Source organism: Pelodiscus sinensis, chromosome 12 (genome assembly GCF_052426305.1).
Source record: "Pelodiscus sinensis isolate ZL-2025 chromosome 12, ASM5242630v1, whole genome shotgun sequence".
Lineage (NCBI taxonomy): Eukaryota > Metazoa > Chordata > Testudines > Trionychidae > Pelodiscus > Pelodiscus sinensis.
Genome location: NC_143063.1, coordinates 29,272,793 through 29,294,569, shown reverse-complemented (window position 1 = coordinate 29,294,569; position 21,777 = coordinate 29,272,793). Strand labels below are relative to the sequence as shown.

The 21,777-nt window shown below is 43.9% G+C and overlaps 1 protein-coding gene across 1 annotated transcript in view; it reads right to left on the bottom strand.

The window, feature by feature from the left end:
- Window positions 1-21,777, bottom strand: part of WDR88 (WD repeat domain 88) — a 47,754-nt gene that overhangs the window by 12,595 nt on the left and 13,382 nt on the right. Inside the window, exons 4-8 of the mRNA XM_075940110.2 lie at window positions 20,605-20,668; window positions 19,494-19,632; window positions 14,017-14,146; window positions 8,218-8,402; window positions 7,291-7,373 (exon numbers count right to left, since the gene is read on the bottom strand). Coding sequence (XP_075796225.2) covers window positions 7,291-7,373; window positions 8,218-8,402; window positions 14,017-14,146; window positions 19,494-19,632; window positions 20,605-20,668 — 601 coding nt within the window. The remainder of the gene's footprint in view (window positions 1-7,290; window positions 7,374-8,217; window positions 8,403-14,016; window positions 14,147-19,493; window positions 19,633-20,604; window positions 20,669-21,777) is intronic.

Here is a 21,777-nt window from a genome sequence, read left to right as displayed (position 1 = left end):
ACCTTGAATGTGACCTGTTTTGGGTGGTTCTCCTATTGTTTCCAAAACTGTACTCCAAAAAGGAGCTTAACTGCTCCTTACATTTATACTGAATGAATGGCAGCTATCATATTCACCAGTTTCAATAAATTTTTATCCAGCCCCCAGCAAACCAATATTATGGCCAACTTTACAAAGCACATAAAATTACTGTTATTGTGCATACAGACATCTTGCACACACACATTTGAAAAGATGGGATTGTAAGTATGCACAGATGGCTGGATCTGGCCTCCCATCTGTTGATGTAAAACATTGTTGCTTGGCTGTCTGTAAAAATCTGAACCGTGCTGTTGTATATATGGTATAGGAAATGTTGGCATGTGTAGAATACCGCCCTGAGTTCTAATATATTTATGTGTAGATTCGATTCCTGTGGGGATCATCGTCCTTGAGTCATAAGAGGGCCTGAATGAGCCCCCGAACCCAGGAGAGAGGTAGCCGTAGTGAGAGTTGTGGATGGGGGACGTTTGTGAAAAGGTACCCAAACACACATGTTTTTGGGTCTGCCCACCAGACCAAAGAGCGTTTGATTCTGTTTGGGATCAAAACCAGTTTGTCGATGCTGTTGCATAGTGGCTTATACACCATCCTCAACCACTGTTGCAGCAGTCTCATATGCAGTCTCCCATGCAACACTACTGACATGGTTGCCACCATGTGCCCTAGTAATTGCAAGCATGTCCTTGCTAGTACTTGCAGACTGGCTTGAGACAGTGATATGAGGTCCCATATAGTCTGAAACCTCTGTTGTGTGAGAGATGCTATGGCTTCCATGCAATTGAGGTGAGCTCCAATAAACTCTATTTTCTGGGATAGTTGGAGTTTGCATTTGGAAAGATTTATCTGTAACCCCAGGATCTGAAAAAGAGTTCTGGTCAGAGAGACTGCATTTTATACTTCTTCACTTGTGCTTGCTCTTATCGGGAAGTCATTGAGGTAAGGGAATATGGAAATCCCTTGTCTGCATAGATGTGCAACAACAACTGCCAGCACCTTTGAGAAGACCCTTGGGGCTGTGTAGAGTCCGAATGGAAGCACTGTATATTGGAAGTGTGCGCCACCTACTGTGAATCTGAGGTTCTTGCAATGAGTGAATGGATACGTGAAAATACGCATCCTGGAGGTTGATAGTTGATAACCAATCCTCTTTGTTTAAAGGCGGAGATTATAGTGGATAAAGTGACCATTTTGAATTGTTATGGTCATGTGTCTGTTGAGCTTCCTGAGATTGAGAATTAGTCTCCATTCCTCCCCCCCTCCCCCGACTTCTTCGACAGGAGGAAGTAGTGGGAGTAAAACCCTTTTCCCTTATAACAATGTGGAATGGGTTCCACTGCACCGAGGTGAAGTAGGTGGTCGATCTGGAGGAGAATGCTCTGGTGAGATGGGTCCCTGAAAAGGGACATGAAAGGTGGGTGGACGGGAGGGAGGGGGGTAAAAGAAAAGTGGATACAGCATCCATTCTTTACAACGTCCAGTACCCATCTGTTGATTGTAATGGAGAACCATTGATGGTAAAAGGGGGCTAGACATTGATGGAATAGCTAGACAGGATGGGTTGCCCTAAGCAGAGAGTTGTTACCAAACTCTAGACCTGAGCTTCAAAACATTTGTCTTGAGATTGATGGCTGAGAGGTGGAGGGTTGGTCAGTGGTTTGCCTCCCTCTGCTCTGGCACTGTCTCCATTTGTTATCAAATTGCCTTTGTGTTTGGCTAAGAGGCATGGGTCTGTACCTCTGAGTAAAGTGTCTTCCCTATTTGTGCTTTACTGTGGGAACATGAATATCTAACATCTTCAAGATGGCACTGGAGTCCCTGAGTAAATGAAAGGAAGCACTGGTGGTGTTGACAAAGAGCTTAGACCTCTGAAAGGGAAGATCTTTTACTGTGGCCTGCACCTCTCAGGGAAATCCAGACAAGTGTAGCCATTATGACCTCCTCATCACCACTGCCATAGCGATGGAACGAGACGCTGTGTCAGAGGCAGCCAGAGCTGCTTCAAGGGCCGTACATGAGACTGTGGTGTCTTCATTGATATTGACCCTGAACTGATTTCTTCTGTCCTCTGGGAGACATTCAATAAAGTGTGCTCAAAAATGTGGTGTGTGTATTTGGCAAGCATGGCTGTGTAGTTTGTTATGCATAGTTGGAGAGATGCAGAAGAATATGCCTTCCTTCCCATTAAATCAAGTCATTTCCACTCCTTGTTGTATGTTCCACTGAGTGGTCCTTGTAACACACTGTTTTCCCCTTTTTTTCACAGCATCGACCACTAAGGAGTTAGGGACTGGATGTGAGAACAAGAAGTCAGTCCCTTGTGGTGCGACATAATATTTGTGGTCTGGTCTCTTGCAAACTGATGGTGTTGTCGCTGGTGTCTACCAGGTGGCTTTGGCAGGGTCCAGAGGGCTGGGTCCATGGGCAGGGCTAGTTTAGCTGCCAGGGAGGCACGTAGTATATTGGTTAATTAGTGCTGATTCTCACAGAGGCTAAGTAGGGAGACCTCAAGGATGTCTGCCACCCTCTTGTAAAGCTCTTGGAAAGACTTAAAGTCATCTCCTGCTGCAGGAGGAGGAGGCATAGGTGTGTCATCCAGGGTACGTCTACACTACAGCGCTAGTTCGAACTAACTTAGTTCGAATTAGTTAATTCGAACTAAGCTAGTTCGAACTAACGCATCTAGAACTAAAAACTAGTTCGAACTAGCGTTTTGCTAGTTCGAACTAGTAAGTCCACATTGAGTGGACTCTGAACAGGGCTTAAGGATGGCCGGAAGCAGTGCCGGCAGGGCATCAGAGGAGGACTTAGAGCATGGAGATACTGTCTCAGGCTAGCCGAGGGCTGCGCTTAAAGGGTCCCGACCCCCACCCCGAACACACAGTTCTAAGGGGTGCCCCGCTTGCAAAGAAGTTCTGGCTTGGAGTGCCCTGAGTGCCCACACTGGGCACATCACAGCACTCGGCCATCAGCCCGGCTGCACTTGCCGCAGGCTGCCATCTGGGGAGAGGGAGTAATTGGGGGGCTGCAGGAGAGCTTCCACCCCCAGAAGCCCGCAGAGCCAGCCCAGTCCTCCCCATCGGGGGCTCGTACCCCATTCCTCCCTCACCTCCTTCCACTTGCCCTTCCCTATCCCCCCTTCTTATTGATGTACAAAATAAAGATAACGTTTCTTCCAACATTGACTCTGTCTTTATTGAAAAAAACTGGGGGAGACTGGGAAAAGGAGGTGGGAGAGGGGAAGAGAAAGGCTGGGAGAGGGGAGGGCAACTAACATGATCAGGGGTTGGGAACAGGTCCCAGATGAAGAGAGGCTACAGAGACTGGGACTGTTCAGCTTAGAAAAGAGGAGACGGAGGGGGGACAGGATAGAGGTCTCTCAAAGCAGGGGTTGGGTGGAGAGGGTGCATTCAGAAAAGTTCTTCCTGAGTTCCCATAAAGAAGGACTAGAGGACACCAAAGGAAAGGAATGGGTAGCAGGCTTGAAACTAGTAAGAGAAAGTTGTTGTTGACAAAGCAAATAGTTAACCTGTGGAACTCCTTGCTGCAGGAGGCTGTGAAGGCTAGAACTAGAACAGAGTTTAAAGAGAAGTGAGATAAAGTGATGGAGGTTGGGTCCATGGAGTCCTATTAGCCAGAGGGTAGGAGTGGTGTCCCTGCCCAAAGTTTGTGGAAGGCTGGAGAGGGATGGCACGAGACAAATGGCTTGGTCATTGTCTTCGGTCCATCCCCTCCAGGGTCCCTAGGGTTGGCCTCTGTCGGCAGACAGGCTACTGGGCTAGATGGACCTTTGGTCTGACCCAGGACGGCCATTGTAAGCTCAGGGCTCAGTGTCGGGGGTCTCAGTGGACCCCCTTGATTTTCATGCACACCTGGTCCTGGGTGGCCAGGCTGGCAGCTCTCCTGCCCTAGACGGCCACTTTCCTGTGCCTAGTGCGGAGATCGTGGACGAGGTCCACGATGTCCGCACTAGCCCAGGAAGGTGCCCGCCTCTTGCGGTCCAGGGCAAGCTCCCGGGAGCCGCCAGCCTGGTCCCGGCAAGAGGGGGTGGGCTGGGGGGCATCGGGTGGGTGGCTCTGTGCCGTGCCAGGTGCAGGGTCTGCTAGCTGGGTGCTGGCAGGCTTGCACCTGGCACGGGCACCGTAGCCAGCCCGTGCCCCTTTAAGGGGTCCGGGGCCGGGAGGGGGGCATAGAGTTTCCCTGGTGTTGGCCAGAGTGGCCACCAGGGAAACCTGGGGAGGGCTAGCCTCCCACTAGTTCGAACTAAAGGGCTACACAGCCCTTAGTTCGAACTAGCTAGTTCGAACTAGGCGTTAGTCCTCGTAAAATGAGGTTTACCTAGTTCGAACTAAGCGCTCCGCTAGTTCGATTCAAATTCGAACTAGCGGAGCGCTAGTGTAGCGCATAGGAAAGTTAGTTCGAACTAACGTCCGTTAGTTCGAACTAACTTTCTAGTGTAGACATACCCCCAGAGAAGATGACTAAGAGATGGAAGATTCATTGTCCCTTGAAGGTGGATCGTCCTCCTCCTGGCACACTGATCTGTCCAATGATGGCATAGAAGTAGCCCTAGGTGGGGTTGGTTGAGGTTGCACATGTGGCAGTTGCTGTGCTCTGTAAAGACCCCAAGGACCCTTCGACATTGGATGTGGAAGAAACTGGGGTGGTTCCCATTGGAGTAAAACTTGCTGCACTTGCTGCTGCTGTTGGAGTTGACGCTGCTTGGTCAAGGAGTGCCTTGGTGTATGGGCACCAACAAGAGGCTTGTTATCTTCATTGCTCGACAGTGGTGGTGCTGAACCCACAGGAGTGGACAAAGTAAACCTGCTGGATGTGGGTGTACCATCGGTGCCAAATAATGGGGTCATCTGCACAGATGTCACTCTGAGCTCCTCTGCCATTGTAAATGAGTGCAGTTCCAGTGTCACTGGTGCCAGAGGTAGTGTGTAGGGTGGTACCTGTGGTGCGGACAGTGCCCATTGCGTATTCATCGGTGCCATTTGTTTTTGTTTCCCCAGCACTAGGGGTGGTGTGGGTACCGATGGCGCTGAGTGTACCTTAGATTTTTTCGGTGTCTGAAGAAGGCATTTTTGACTTTGCCTTCACTGGTACCGACTAGGAGGCAGGTGGTGCTGGCGGTGCCAACTTTGACTTAGGCTTCTCCAGTGCCCTTGCAGCTGCCTTTGTGAAGTCCTTGGACCCTCAGGAACCATTAGAACCAGACGGTCCTGGTACCTCCCTGACTGATGCCCTAATGGGAGTAAGTGCAGGGGGTATTATGGGTGTTTGTCCCTTTTTTTTGAGGGGGAGTCACCCTTACTTGATGCATAGGATCTCTTCCTGGGCTGGGCTAAGGAAGAGTCCCTAACGCCAGAACCTGAGGGAGCTGCCTTCTCAGACATAGACACTGGGAAGGGCTACCAAGGTGGAGTGAAATGTTCCCGGTCTAAGGCTGGTCTTCCTGTGTTCTCCAGGGAGAACAGCTTCAGTTGTAGCTCCCTGGCTTTCCATGTCTGGGCTGTTAACTGCTTGTGCCCATCAGAAACCAGAATGGAGAACCTGCAAGACATGCAACATTTAAAGCCTGGGGAACCTGGCATTCCAGAGAGGAAAGATTGAAAGGTAAAAACCTGGCCTCCACAAAGTAAAACAAAGAAGAAAAAAGAAAACAAATTTAAATAACACTAACTCTTTTAACTATTAGAACTATGAAGATCAGCTAACTATATTAAACTACACGAACAAGAACAAAGTGAGAGTCTTTTGAAGAAAAATAGGTGAAGACCACTGTGGTTCTGACCAACACCGGCAGCACCAGAGAAGGAACTGAAGGGATGGTTGGCTGCACATGCCATCTGCTTCCCATGCGCAGCCTACCAGAAGGTAGTGCTACCAAATATATCTGATTAGGCACGCAGCAGCACCTGCACACCTAAGGTGGAGTACCCAATGGGACACTCCTCAAAGAAGAACTATGTAGCTACTGTATTCTGCATCTGCTACAGGCAATGATTCTTTGGCAGTCAATTTACAGCACATGGCAGCAGACCAATCTTAATATCACCAAAACTGGATTAAGGACAAAATGAAATTAAGAACTGTACTCTTAAGAGGTAAAATCCATCATATCCACAGTTAACATCTGAATATTTCAAGTCAATAATAAAATTATAATGGTACATTTTGAAGGGCCTTTGAAAATTTTCACCATAAAGTGCTAAATTTAATAGTTCCTATGTATCAACCATAATGTACTTCCTCCATAGATGTACCACCTTGTTTCCTCAGATATAAGGCAGTCATACTGTGTGTAGTGAATGAGGAACAAGGGCAAACACTGAGCATTGAGGATAAAGTAAATATCACAAAGCTGCTTCATTTACTAAGCACCATCTACACTGTTAAGACTGAATAAGAGAATATAGTAGTTGATCAGACATGTACCCATAACTAAAGATGGATTATAATGCATATGAACATGAGGGCAGGCTAAAGATGAATGGACAACCATGACTTTGGCATTGCCTGATTTTTGAGTGCATCTCCCTTGTGACCTTAAGATTTTTTTTTAAACGTAGACCACTATATTTTATGGATATGAATAAAGTGACATCGCATTTATAAATTTATACACATACTGGACAATCTCTTGCTGAGTGAAATTCATGATCTTCCAAGGTAAGATCCATACAATGCAGTTACTAACATAGCTGATGCAGTAAGGAAGATATCTAGTGGTATGCTAATAACACATCTTACAAAATAGCCTTGCCGGTAATTATAAAAGAGTGTGTGTCCCAGGAAATTAAAATCACATAGGGTGCATCTACACAGCACCCAAAACTCAAAATAAGATATGTGTATTTCGAGTCTATTTTGAAATAGGCTATTTTGAAATTTGGTTCTGTCTACACATGCCAAATTTCAAAATAAAGCACTATTTCAAGCCATCCCTTACTCCTCATAGAATGAAGTTTACAGGGATGGTGAAATAGCGCGTTTGCTATACTGTATTTCGAACTAGTGGATGCATTCAAGAGATGTGGTATCCTGAAATAGCACTGCAGTGTAGACATGCCCATATGGTAAATGACAGAGTTTTGTCTACATCTATAAGGATTAGGGTGGGGGAAAGAGAGAAAAAGACACACACATCAGTTACCGGTAATGTAAAAAAATACAAAATACTCATATAAGCAGTGCATTTATATAGCTTCTCGCTAAACTAGTGACAAAAATGGAATTTAGTACCTTTAACGCTAGTTTTTTATATCCTGCTCCTGCATCCCACAGAGCTATAGTTTTGTCATATGCTCCAGATACTACAAGGGATGCTAAAATACAAAATTAGATGCCATATTATCTCTCTGTTTTTTCTATACAGACTAACAGAACAAGCTCAATCCAGATTTGAATCAGACTGTTACAAAATTTAAATAATGCACTGGTATTAGTTATGCTTTAGCAAAATAATGAAAGTCCCTAGAGCTTTTTAATATGTAAGAACATAGGCATAAAATTAAGTTATCAAAAATACAACTGAGCTTACAAAAAAAATGCTTATGTCTTGAAATGTGATGAGACTTTTTATATTTAAAAAGTTGAAAGAAAAACAACAACCACATTTATTAATTATTATTACTGTATCTCACAAAATACCATAAAGATGTTTTTCTGAAATATCACATTATTGGAAAATGTTGATTGAACCATATCGAAACTTTACTCCTGGAAGGTACTGACTAAAGACACATAGTGGCATCCTTTCTCTCATTAACAGTAATAATATATAGCATTTACTTTCTATAGTGCTTTACATTTTCTATAGTGCCTTACAACCATTAATTAATACTAGGTGGATAATAGCAAGCGTTCATGCATGAGGTGGCTCAATACTGTTTTTATTTCTCTTAATCATGATCATTGTTCAGTAAATCCTTGATGATTATATCAATTAACCAGCATTTCAGATGTCCAAATAAAGCAGAACACAGACCATCAATTTCAATTTACTGACATTATGTGGGTAGCCATTTAATCAGAATGAAAAACATTAACATTTGAAATTGAGAAATAAATTAGTCATATGGTCGGTATGTGACCCCTTTGTGACTCATCTGAAATGCCTTACATATTTATATTTAAAAAATATGTATAATGATATTTAACTTAACTCACCATCTTTGCTAAAAATGCAGGAACTAACAGAACCTTTATGGCCTTGGTTCAAGCAAATAGGTCCATGACAACGAAACTCCCCTATTTTTACATCCCATATTTTTAAGATTTTGTCCCAAGATGCAGTGCACAAGTAATGCCCATCTATGGAAAAGCAACAATCTGAGATGACATTGTTGTGTGCCCTGAAATACATGAAAATCACTGCAACAGGATATTGTGATTTTTAAAGCCATTAGAATGCTGTAAAGGCAGGGGTAGGGGTGGAATCTATGGACTGCAGGCTGGATCAGGCCCATAGCTTGCCTCGACTTGAGTCTGCTCCTGCACGCTACCTTTCACCCAGACCCCACACTCTCCCCCTCAGCCGGCTCCTGCACCCTACCTCCTACCCAAATCCTGTACTCTCACCCCCAGCCTGCTCCCCAGCAGCTTCTCCTACACGCTGAATTCCTCATTTTGGTGTACCCCAGAGCCTAAGGGGCCACAAAAAATTCACTACAAAATCCAGACCCTACAAAAATTAATACAACCCTGGGGAATTTCAGCAACTCCCCCTTCCACAGGGCTTGAGCTTGAAGGAAGTATCTTTTGCCCCCTGTTTTTCACTGGGGAGTCAAGTGAGGGTTGTGGCGTTGTTGTGGAGTTTGGTTTTGTTTTTTTGCTCTTCGCTTGTGTATGGCCCCTGACTGAATTTTCTGTGTCAGTGGTCCCTGACCAGAAAAGGTTCCCCACCCCAGTGTTCCCGCTAAGAGGCACAGCAGCACAGCTTCACAAGTGGTTAATCAGCCCCACCCAGTCAGAGGCTCAAAGCTCCATGCAGGGAGCTGACTGACTGGGCACTGCTGATTAATCACCTGCGAAGCTGTGCTGCCATGCATCTTACAAGGAACACTGACCACCCCTGCTGTAACGGCTTAATCTTGCCAGTTCTGAGCACTTTGGCTCCATCTAGTGAAGCATTTAAATACCTTCTTAGCTTTTAGCATCAGAATAGTCCTGTAAAATTCACTGTAACTGCTCGTTTGCCAAAGGTCAAGTATGTGATTAAGTGCTCTTCTGGATGAGGTCATAAAAAGTTTTAAAAAATTACTTGGGAAAGTTAGATATCTTCAAGTCACCAGGGCCTGATGAAATGCATCCTAGGATACTCAAGGAGCTGATAGAGGAGGTATCTGAGCCTTTAGCTATCATCTTTGAAAAGTCATGTAAGCTGGAAGATACACCAGAAGACTGGAAAGGGGCAAATATAGTGCCCATCTATAAAAAGGGAAATAAGAACAACCCAGGAAACTACAGACCAGTCAGTTTAACTTCTCTGTCAGGGAAGATAATGAAGCAAGTAATTAAGGAATTCATCTGCAAACATCTAGGCGATAATAAGGTGATAAGTAGCAGCCAGCATGGCTTTGTAAAGAACAAATCTTATCAAACCAATCTGATAGCTTTCTTTGATAGGATAACGAGTCTTGTGGATAAGGGAGAAATGGTGGATGTGGTATACCTAGACCAGTGGTCTCCAACCTTTTTACACCCAACATCACTTTTTAAATGACAGAACAAGCCAAGATCTACCGCCCCGCCCCTTCCTTGAAGCCCTGCCTCTTCCTTGAAGCCCCGCCTTCTCTGTTTGCCTCCTCTCCATCACTTGCTATCCCCAACCCTTACACTGCTGCTTTTTTCCCAATTCTTCTGTAGGAAGAAGTTTTTCCAACATTTGGCCTGTCTAGACTGGACCAAATGTCAGAAAAACCCCTTCTTTTGGAAGCCCCCTTCTTCCTCGTGGAAAGAGGAATATAGGTGACCGAAAGATCATGTTTGCTCTTCCACTTAAAGAAGTGGAAGAACAAACACATTCCTGGGTGCAGAAGAGTTTTTCTGGGGTATCTCTGGAATCCTGAAAAACTCCTGAAGTCTAAACGTACCCTCGCTGGGTTGAGACAGGATGTGTAGGCTCTGGGGTGGGAATGAGAGATTTGAGTGTGGGAAGGGGTGAGAGGTGCAAGCTCTGGGAGGAAATCTGGATGCAGGAGGAAGTGGATAAGGGAACGCTGGCTTGGGGAGGGAGTTCCAGGCCAGGCAGTGTTGGGGTCAGATGTAGGGTTAGGGTACTAAGTAAGCCACAGACTTCTGGATGTGAGGGTTCAGGAATTTGGGTTGGGGTATGTGAGGGGCTATGGGCAGGGGGTTCCAGTGTATGATAGGCTGATATGTAGGGTCTGGGGGAAAGGGGAGTGCAGAAGTGTCACGATCAGGGCTCGACAAATAATGCAATCTACTCGCCCGTGGCGAGTAGATTGCAACCCGGAAAAGCCAGGTTCAGGCGATCTGCACATGCACAGAACGATCTGTGCATGCGCAGATCTCCGGACAACGCGGCTGGCAAGCGGGGCTTGCTGCGGTTCGGCGAGCCCTGGTCATGATGCTGTGGCCAGATGGGGGCTTGGCCCCAATTGGGGGTTTGTTGGCCAGGCTTCATTTTCAAATATAATACTATGTCAAACACAAAAAGTTTCTGCGTTGTCTTTATTTCTGAGAAGGACAGGGAACGTGTTTGGACAGGGTGCCAGTGCGGACAGGTTTCTGCAGCTGGAGACGGGAGAGGGGACAGGGTACCGGGAGGGCAGGGGACAGGGTGCCAGTGGGGACAGGTTTCTGAGGCTGGGGAGTGGGGAGAGGGAACAGGGGGTTGGGGAGAGGGGGGAGGAAACAGGGGGAACTGAGGCAGAGAGTCTCCTGCTATCGCCTCCTCCCAGGATTCTCCCCCCCACACCCCTGAGGGAAGCCGGCGCGTGCCTCCTGCAGCGCAGCCAAACCCTCACGGGCACCTGCCCCGGGGCCAAACCCTCTCTCCCACAGCAGGGCCAAACCCCCGCGGGTGCCTGCCCCGGGGCCAAACGCCCCTCCCGCAGCGCAGCCCAAACCCCGGGGCCGACCCCTGCTCCTGCGGCGCAGGGAAACCCCTGCGCTCAACTCACCCCTCCAGCGCCGGCAGTGCAGGGAAGCCGCCATATTCCTCTTCCGGGGCCGATGTCCCCTCCCCCAGCACGTGACAGAGCTGTGGGAGGAGAGAAGCCAGCGCACTTCCGGAACCCCCGGAAGTGATGTGGGCTTCAGACAGGACTTCTGTCCACCCCACAGGAAGCCGGCACTACACTAGAGGTAGGTAGTGGGGCTTCTCAGGGGTGGGGGGAAAATGGAGGGTGGTGGTGCCCGAACACCGCATGATCAACTGGTCGAGGCCTCGTGATCGACCAGTCGATCGTGGTTGATGGGTTGGTGACCACGGACATAGACTGTAGTAAAGCATTTGATACAGTCTCGCAAGACCTTTTTATCAATAAACTATTGGGAAATACAACCTATTGGGGCTATTATAAGGGGGTGCATAACTGGCTGGATAACCATTCCCAGAGAGTAGTTATTAATGGTTCACAGTCATGCTAGAAGGGCATAACAAGTGGGGTTCCACAGGGGTCTGTTTTGGGGACAGGTTCTCTTCAATATCTTCATCAAAAATTTAGATATTGGCATAGAGCAGTGGTCTCCAACCTTTTTATACCCAAGATAACTTTTAAATGACAGACCAAGCCAAGAGCTACTGCCCCGCCCCTTCCTTGAAGCCCCGCCCTCTCTATTCTCCTCCTCTCTATCACTTGCTATCCCCAATCTTTATACTGTTACTTTAAAAAAATATTCCTACCATTCCTCGCATCTACTCACCTGTGCTGTTGCTCAGTGAGTAGCTGCTCCTCAAATGAGGAAATCTAATGTAAATGTAGTGCACAGGCGCGCAGTTCAGAGAGGGCTCAAGAGCTACTCTTAGAGCCTCCGAGATCTACCGGTAGATCGCGATCTACTGGTTGGTGACCACGGGCATAGAGAGTACACTTATTAAGTTTGCAGAGGATACCAAGCTGAGATGGGTTACAAATGCTTTGGAGGATAAGGCCATAGTAATTCAAAATGATCTGGACTAACTAGAGAAATGGTTAGAGGTGAATAGGATGAAGTTTAATAATGACTAATACAAAGTACTCCACTTAGGAACAATCAGTTTCACACATACAGAATGGGAAGTTACTGTCTAGGAAGAAGTACTGCAGAAAGGGATCTAAAGGCCATAGTGGATCACAAGCTAAATATGAGTCAACAATGTGATGCTGTTGCAGAAAAAAGCAAACATGATTCTGGGATGCATTAACAGGAGTATTATGAGCAAGACACGAGAAGTAAATCTTCCGCTGTTCTCTGTAATGATTAGGCCTCTATTGGAGTACAGGCAGTCCCCGGGTTACGTACAAGATAGGGACTGTAGGTTTGTTCTTAAGTTGAATTTGTATGTAAGTCGGAACTGGTACATATTGTAGGGGAAACTCTAGCCAAACATTTTTTTTAGTTTTGGATAGCATAGGGAAAGGTTAACTCCCCTCTAAAGTTTGTTTTGCTGTCTGTTCCCCTGTTCAGAAGATTTCACATCTATTTCTGTCCCTGTGACAAACTCAGGACTAAAGGAGTAACTCATCAAATACCAAACAGCTCTGCACCATGCTTTGAGCTAATAGCTTTATTTCCACACACCACCCAGGGTTCTAGGAGGAGGGTCCTTTTTTTGCTAACACAATGAGGCCAGCACTTTGTTTGTTTTGGTGGAGTCTTTGTTTGCCCAGGGAGCCCAGCATGTATAGGGGGAGGAGGGGCGGAGAGGCTGCTTTTGTCTGCTGTTCGGCAGCCTGTTGCTCAGGGGAGGGGGCAGCCTGTTGCTGGCAGGGGGGGAGGGGGGAGGCGTGCAGGATGCGAGGCCGCGGGGGGGGGGGGGGCAGCGGGCGTGGGGAGGCACTTTTCCTCTGCCCGGCAGCTCTGCGGGATCCCTGTCCCTGTGGCCAGCTGCTGCAGGCAGAGGCCAGTTGGAGCCGGCCGAAGAGGAAGAGAAGGTGGATTCTAGGACCCAGGTGAGCGAACCCCGGGGACGCTGCTGTGCTCGGGAGCCCGGCATGTATAGAGGGGAGGAGGGGCAGAGAGGCTGCTTTTGTCTGTTCGGCAGCCTGTTGCTCAGGGGCGGGGGCAGCCTGTTGCTGGCAGGGGGGTGGGGGGGGCCGCGGGCGTGGGGAGGCACTTTTCCTCTGCCCGGCAGCTCTGCGGGACCCCAGTCGGAGCCGGCCCGAGGAGGAGGAGGATCCTAGGACCCAGGTGAGCGAGCCCCGGGAATGCTGCTGCGCATGTGCGGGAGTTGCCTCACCCCGTTCGTATCTAGGGATCCGACGTAAGTCGGATCCACGTAAGTCGGGGACTGCCTGTACTGCATCCAGTTCTGGACACCACATTTCAAGAAAGATGTGAAGAAACTGGAGAAGGTCCAGAGAAGAGAAACAAAAATGATTAAAGGTCTCGAAAACATGACCTAGGAGGGAAGACTGAAAGAATTGAGCTTGTTTAGTTTGGAAAAGAGAAGACAGAGAGGACATGATAGCCATTTTCAAGTATTTTCAAGCATCTAAAATGGTGTTAGAAGGAGGAGGGAGAAAATTGTTCTCCTTGGCCCTGGATGATAGGACAAGAAGCAATGGGCTTAAATTGCAGCAAGACAGGTTTATGGTTGAACATTAGGAAAAACTTCCTCACTGTCAGGGTGGTGAAATCCTGGAATAAATTACCTAGGGAGTTTGTGGAATCTCCATCACTAGAGATATTTAAGAGCAGATTGGATAGACAGGTTGGATCTATCAGGGTACTTCTACACAGCAACATTATTTTGAAATAACTAACATTATTTTGAAATAACTTAGTCCACTTACTTACTCATCAATAGTAATAGTGGTGGATTGTGCTATAATGTCCCAAAGCTTTATGGTCTTATCACATGATACTGAACAGACTCTCTCATTGTCAGGATCAAAACAACATCTTGTGACTGTGCTTCTGTGATGATCTGTAATAAAAACCAAAATGAGAATATTACCTACCTTGTAATTCTGATTCCCTGAATATGCTATTGTCAAGATTGTCACATTTAGATCTCCGCTCTTTAGCTCAACAAAGGCAGAACTCCCTAAACTCCTAAGGGTTTTTTACCCCTACATGGGTAAACAGAAGCACAATCCCCCTTTCCTTTGCAACTGTGATCATACAAAACAGCTGCATTAACTTATTCCCCTTCAAATCACCCACTCCTGATTAAACAAGAAAGGAAAAGAAAAACAAACAAAATTGGATAATAACACAACAAAATGTTTGAAAATGTAATCTGTCAAAAGATAGAAAATTATAATATCAAAGTGTAAGAAAAAAATTCACCCCAGAAATTCCCTTCTGAACTTTGAGAGGAGGTAGGTAGGGAGAGTGAATAAGAGTATCATGTAAAATGCTTCAGAGAAGCAGGTCACCATTCCCCCTTCTCTAATGATATCTTCTAGCCAAGACTCTAATTGCTAGAGAGTAAGCAGCGCTAGGAATAACCCCAAAAGACTAATCTCAATAGGTAACAAGAACAAGTCCAATAACAATAACGTGAACAAGCAATTAAACCTTGGGCATGAAACACCAGTATAGGCTTGGTGGCTCTCTACTTACCTATTATCACTAACCTTTGGACTTAAAACCTTAAGGCTACGTCTACATTGGCCCCTTTTCCGAAAGGGGCATGCTAATTTTACAGGTCGTAATAGGGAAATCCGCGGGGGATTTAAATATCCCCCGCTGCATTTAAATAAAAATGTCCGGCGCTTTTTTCCGGCTTTTAGAAAAGCCGGAAAAGAGCGTCTACACTGGCCCCGATCCTCCGGAAAAAAGCCCTTTTCCGGAGGATCTCTTATTCCTACTTTGAAGTACTTTGAAGTAGGAATAAGAGATCCTCCGGAAAAGGGCTTTTTTCCGGAGGATCGGGGCCAGTGTAGACGCTCTTTTCCGGCTTTTCTAAAAGCCGGAAAAAAGCGGCGGACATTTTTATTTAAATGCCGCGGGGGATATTTAAATCCCCCGTGGATTTCCCTATTACGACCTGTAAAATTAGCATGCCCCTTTTGGAAAAGGGGCCAATGTAGACGTAGCCTAAGAGTTTGGGGAGATAGCTCCTCCTATTTTACACTAGGGAGCTGGAGTCCAAGAGTGAGAATCCTCAACAAACATAAACTTGTAAAAATATTCAGGGGGTAGCGGAGTTAGTCTGTACAGGATAAACTTAAAAAACAACAAATAGTTTGTTAGCACTTTAAAGACTAACAAAACATGTAGATGGTATCATGAGCTTTCGTGGGCGCAGCCCGCTTCTTCAGATGACAGTGGGGCTGTGCTGACGAAAGCTCATGATACCATCTACATGTTTTGTTAGTCTTTAAAGTGATAACAGATTATTTGTTGTTTTTTAAATTTATTTTAAAAATATATTAACCACTGATTTTAATTGGTAATTTATAACAATTCTTTTAACTATCATAGAAAGAATGTCATGCCAAAATAATCACTGATGATTTGAGATAAGTCTCTCTGCTAAACCAGTCTTGCTGGTCACCTGGGAAAGAACTAAATTGGATTATATCCAGGCAATCCAAATTTGCAATGAAGTTGATATGCTAGCTTGTTCTTTAGAGAAGAGCACAGCACTTCACTCTTTAAGCACAGATTCTTGGCTAATCTTAGGAATAGTGTAGGCAGCAAGGACAGGAGAGATCACTTACCCTAATCCCTAAACAGGAAAAAGGGTGTTGTGGTGCTGTCACTACATGAGAGGAGGATTAAGAACCTATATCTAAACCAAAAGGCAATTTTGAAGCAAAGAGATGAGCACTAATCTTGCAGGCATCCGACTTGATTTGACAACCTGCATTCTTCAAGGATCAGAGGATCTTACATTAAATTGAAATATCATAGATTCATTAAGCAATTCTATAAAACTGTAGACTTGCAAATATAAATCTTATGTTTACTACTAATGTATTACCAAAGTGAAATTCTATTATGAAAATACTGACTCCTCACTGGTTTTGTTATATTAGTTGTCAGATATTCTGCCATGAGAAATACCTTTATGACACACAGTAAAACTATCCTCTTTGTAAATATTTCCAATCAATAAATTAGCATCGGTAGATGCTGAAACCATCTTCAATCTATAAAATTAAAGTCATTTTAATCTAAACATTAATTTGCAATAATCTCAACAATGGGATTAGAATTTGCATGAGAAAAATAAATTGGAAAAAGTTAAAGAACATTTGAAGTACATGGTACAACTCAAAATCCAATATATCGTACGTGGAATTTTGTTTAAACCATGATAATCATCCAGTTTGAATATAAAACAAGCTCATGGAAAGGTCTTTCTTGTATCACAGTTCAGTTGAAAGGATACAATAAACTCCAGTAAAAACAATACACTGCATTGGAAAAATTATGGGAAAAAGTAAGTTTTCCTTGGTTATGAATAAATCTCAGCTGTCTTTTGACCAATAACTTTATTAAAACATATCCTTATAAAGTGCCTTAAATTAAAATTTAAAATGTAAAGGAGTAGTAACTTTGTAGATTTGTTTGTAATGAATCTAAAAATAAGTCACTAGCTCACCATTCCATTGATTTGTAAGCTTTCAAATCTTGAACTAGCAAAGTACATGATTAAACTCTAAGCATGTAAGTAGTTCCATTAAAGTCCATGTAACCCAACTCTGTACTGACAATGTCCCTTTAAGGCATAAGGGTTGTCCACCTTGAAACTACATTCAGTTGTAGTGTACTACTGGCTTAAGAACAAGCAATTTCACCAAAGCACTTAAATACACATTTAACTTTTAATTTATAAGATTTTCCCCATGTTTAGGGCTTGATTTTGGAACATACTGAGCATCGTCAGCTCCCACTGGCATCAGTGGGAAATGAAAGTGTTCAGCATATCCCAGAATCAAGTCCTTAAAAATGTGTTGATGTACTTGCTGAACTGCAGTATCGGTGATCAAATTGCTTTAAAACGAGAATGCTTAAAAATAAAAACAACTGTCAGGCTAATTTTGGTCCACAACATAGTTTTTATAGATACAAGTTCTTATAAACTCTAGGATGAGTTTTTCCATGAACTTCTTTACAACAGGCATGGAAAGATTATTTTAAATCAAATAAACATGACCTTGTAGTGTTTGCATCTCAAACATATATTATTATGCCAGAATATGGTCTGTAAAAATATAATTTATAGTCAGTTTTCAGTTTTCAAAGAGAAGGAAATTTTAGAAAGAAAAATTAAATGAACTATGGAAAGTAAATTAGATAATTAAAAATTGTAACAATGTAAGATGATATTTGTTAGCTTAACTTGACAATACATTTATGTACATACAGAAAACACACACGACTTCTTGGTTACTGCAAAGCAACCACTGGAATTCAGTCTTACATGTTTATTTATGAGTCCACAAGTAGACTCATGAACCATGTTATCATCAATCTACCACTTATCTCATCTTCCTCCAGTTCCTGGTGTTTATAGCATAGTAGCTATCACAGAGGTTTTGGAAAGAAAACAGAAGGAAATATTAACTTGTGTCACCAGATCTGGGATGCAACTCGCCTAGACTACGGCTACACTGTAGCCTTCTTGCGGAAAAGCTTATGCAAATGACACATGGCATGGAATATCGCCGTGCTTCATTTGCATAATTAATTAGCAGCTGCTTTTGCGCTAAAGGCTTTTGCGCAAAAAGGAACTGTATGGACAGCTCCTTTTTGCACAAAAACCCCTTCTTGCACAAGAGCCGCTCTTTCTCATTTTTTCAGGAAAAGGGGGTGTGATGGGGCGGTGGGATCCAAGGACCGTAGCCCCGCTCCCTGCACTAAAGCCAGCCGGAAACCCGGTGCGGCTTGCTCAGCAGCCACGGGAGACGAGGACACAGCTGATCTCTGCCCGGCAGCCCCGGGCGGAGTCAGAGAGCGAACACATGGGCAGCCAGCAGCCCAGCAGGGCAGCGGGGCTTGCCATGAGGACCCAGGCGGCGCCTGCGCTGGACACTACGGGTGTCCCGGGCCACGGGCCTCCCACGGTGGCGAGGAGCGCATGCGCTGGCATCCTGAAGTCAGGGTGCCAGCTTTAAAAGAGGGATAGTGCCGGGCAAGAAGGGGGAGTGACCGGAGCCCCGGACGACGACTGGAGCTGGAGCCAGGCATCCAGCAGGAGCCAGAGGAAGAGAGAGAGAGAGAAGGAAGGAAGGAAGGAAGGAAGGAAGGAAGGAAGGAAGGAAGGAAGGAAGGAAGGAAGGAAGGAAGAAGCCTAGGACGGGGCAGTAGGTAGCCCACGGACCGGTGAGTTTCGGGACAGACTCCCCCACCGGTCGAACAGGAATGAGCAGTGCCTGTTCTTAGGGTCTTGGGCTGAGACCGGAGTGAGGGCAGGCCCAGGCCTCCCTTCCCCCTCACCGTGCAAACCCCTCCTGTTGGGGAACTAACAAAGGACATGGAAACTTTCTCCCGGGACACGAACTATAGACTTTCCCGCGGACTAAGGTGGGCAACGGGAACGCGATAACAGGGGATTTCTGCACAAAAAGGAGCCATCTACACAGCTCTTTTTTGTTCAAAAGCCTCTTGAACAAAAGTGGCTGCTAATTAATTATGCAAATGAAGTGCAGCGCTTCATTTGCATAAGCTTTTCCGCAAGAAGGCTACAGGGTAGCCATTGCTCCAGCATCCCATTCAAGCCCTTCTTTACCACTTAAAGAGTACACAAGGGTAGTGCAGACCCACAGAATTATATGGGTTTTAAGTAATTCAAAATGCCTAATCAGACCTAGTGACATGGGATAAATTCCATCACCAGTGAACCGCAAATGCAGCTCTCAGACCAGACAACACCAATCTGCTGATCCTGAAAAATCTAGAATTAAAAATCCTAGAAGGAGTCTATTACAGAAAACAAACACTTCAGAGAGAGAGGAAAGAAATTGGAGAAAAAGGAAGGGTGAATAGCAGACTGCTAACTCACATAAATGGTTAAGATTCTTGTACACACACACTCATATAATACATACTGACAAAGTTGTGCAAACTATAACAGGATAAAAAAATCTTATAGAAAGAAAATCCAGCAGATCTGTGATATGACTTATTATATTCTGCTTACCCTTCCTTACATATTACTTTATTTCTCCAACCTTACAAAAAACTAGTTGAATCTAATTGATCTTGAGTTTAATATTAATCTAGTTTTTATGACTTTATGTAACAAAACAAAAATTATCTCATCAGATGCAACACTAAAGAACTGAACAAAACAATGTAAAGATTTTAATTATTACCTTGGACATATGCCACTGTTATGGCATTTACTGCATCAATAACACATATAGCATTTTCCATGTCCAACCCAGATACCACATATTTACCATCACAAGAAATATTACATGAAGTTACAAGGCCTTCTTGCTCCACGGTCCACTGAAAAAGAAAATAAATGGTTTTAAAGTCATGCTTTTTGAGATTGGTTATGAGATAAGAAACTATCATTTTTTCTATAATCAGTAAATAGTTGCAGAAGGAATACTTTCTGCCACTGGTATTTTAACAAGTTCTGAGAGATGTGTGTTTCAGTATTTCAATTTTTAAGCCCCCTTAATATTTTGCATTAACAGGAAATTTAAAATTAAATAGCATTGGCCAGCTGATGTCTTAGAACTTAGAAAAACTTAGAAGAACTTAGACAAATATTAAATGAATTCATCTTCAAAGTAGCCTTTTGGGGTAGGTAATCATTCTTATGATATTTTACAGATGAGGTAACTGAGGTACATCACCAAACTGACATGCCTCACACAGTTAAACAGTCTCAGAGGGGTAGCCATGTTGGTCTGTAACTTTAAAAACAAGAAGTAGTCCTGCAGCACCTTAGGGTGTGTCTATACAGCACCCTAACCTCGAAATAAGATACACAATTTGTGCTACAAAAATTGCATATCTTATTTCAAATCTATTTTGAAATTTGAAATTTGGTGCATCTACACAGCTCCAAATTTCGAAATAACGTGCTATTTTGGGACATCCCTTAACCCTAGTGGAATGAGGGTTACCAGGATGCCAAAATAGCGTGCCCGTTATTTCGAAAATTATTTCTAAATAACTGGCGGCTTGTGTAGATGCGGGGTAGCTATTTCTGGATGCCTCCAGTATCCTAAAAAAGCTGTGCAGTGTAGACGTACCCGCAGAGACTAACACAAATATATAGTATCATGAGCTTTCATGGGTAAAACCCACTTCAGGCGACCGCTCTCACAGCTGAGCCTGCAGACTCCAACTAGACCACATTGCTACCCCATGTGATGGTTCCATTTTTTACTATACTTCTAATTTCAAAATCTTTATGAATTTGATGTTATACATTTCTGAAAAGCATTGAAAAAAATCAGTACATACAAGCATTTTTCCTGTTTCCATATCCCAAGCCTTTACTGTTTTATCATATGATGATGTTATCACTCTAAAAATGAAACATATTAAGATAAAAAACAACAATCAATGTTTCCATTAAAAGAAATCAGACTTAAAATGCTATAGAGCAGAAACAATAAAAAGCTGTCTTTATGGAAAAAACTCTCACACACCTTTAGTTTTTTGTTAATTATTTGTTCTCTCTACTTCCCAATAATTTAGGAAATGTATTTTGCTTTTATATCTTTATATCTTTGCATAAGCTATTGCCAAAAAAGTGTTAGTTAATTCTGAAATAGAAGTTGGATTTTTTTGAAGTAGAAAGTAACAAAAAATGCCTTGAATGTAATTTGTAGTGCAGAGAGCCTACTCATTTTTATTTCACCTTATTACAAGTTATTTTATTTTAAAGCAGTTATGGTGTTTTTGTTGTTCTGAATGTGAAGTGTTTTGGTTGCTAGTTTTTTTGCATTTTCAGCAGTTGATATTGCTGTGTAACACCACTAATCTTGCTATGCACAAATACAAAGCCACATTACAAAACAAATACATTTAATGAAGTATACGACAAACTGACAGCTTTCAGGTAAATGGGAGCTCACATTTATTACAATGTCACTGAATATTATTTTATACAAGTTCAATAAGAAAATGTATTTTAAATATATTAACAGAATAAAAGGAAACTAGACAGCAAGGAACTTCATATATTAATCTTCTGACAATCTAAAAATATCATTTTATGATTATAGCTTTTCATTTTAAACACATTTGTACTTAAATATCTAACAATGTATTTTCTGCTCTATATTAGGAATTATCTGATACATAAAGGCCATATCTAATTCATGTATTAGTGGTATTTTTTACTGGAAACAGATATAAAGTCACCAAACTATGAATGTTTGCTTATCTGTTTAGCAATCTTCAAACACTTAGCCAACGGCAAAAAGTGTGGACGTACGTGTAGTTTTTCCGTAAAAACTCTGCAGTGTAGTGTAGCCCAGTGAGGATCAGGAAGAGGCTCCTCCCACCTAGGGGTCAGTGGACAGCCAATCCGCCCCACTACCACAACATACAGTCTACAGTGAGAAGTCTTTACATGCCAGCTCTTGTTCTAGGCAGGGCGACAATATACCCCAAGAACCATCCTCAGGC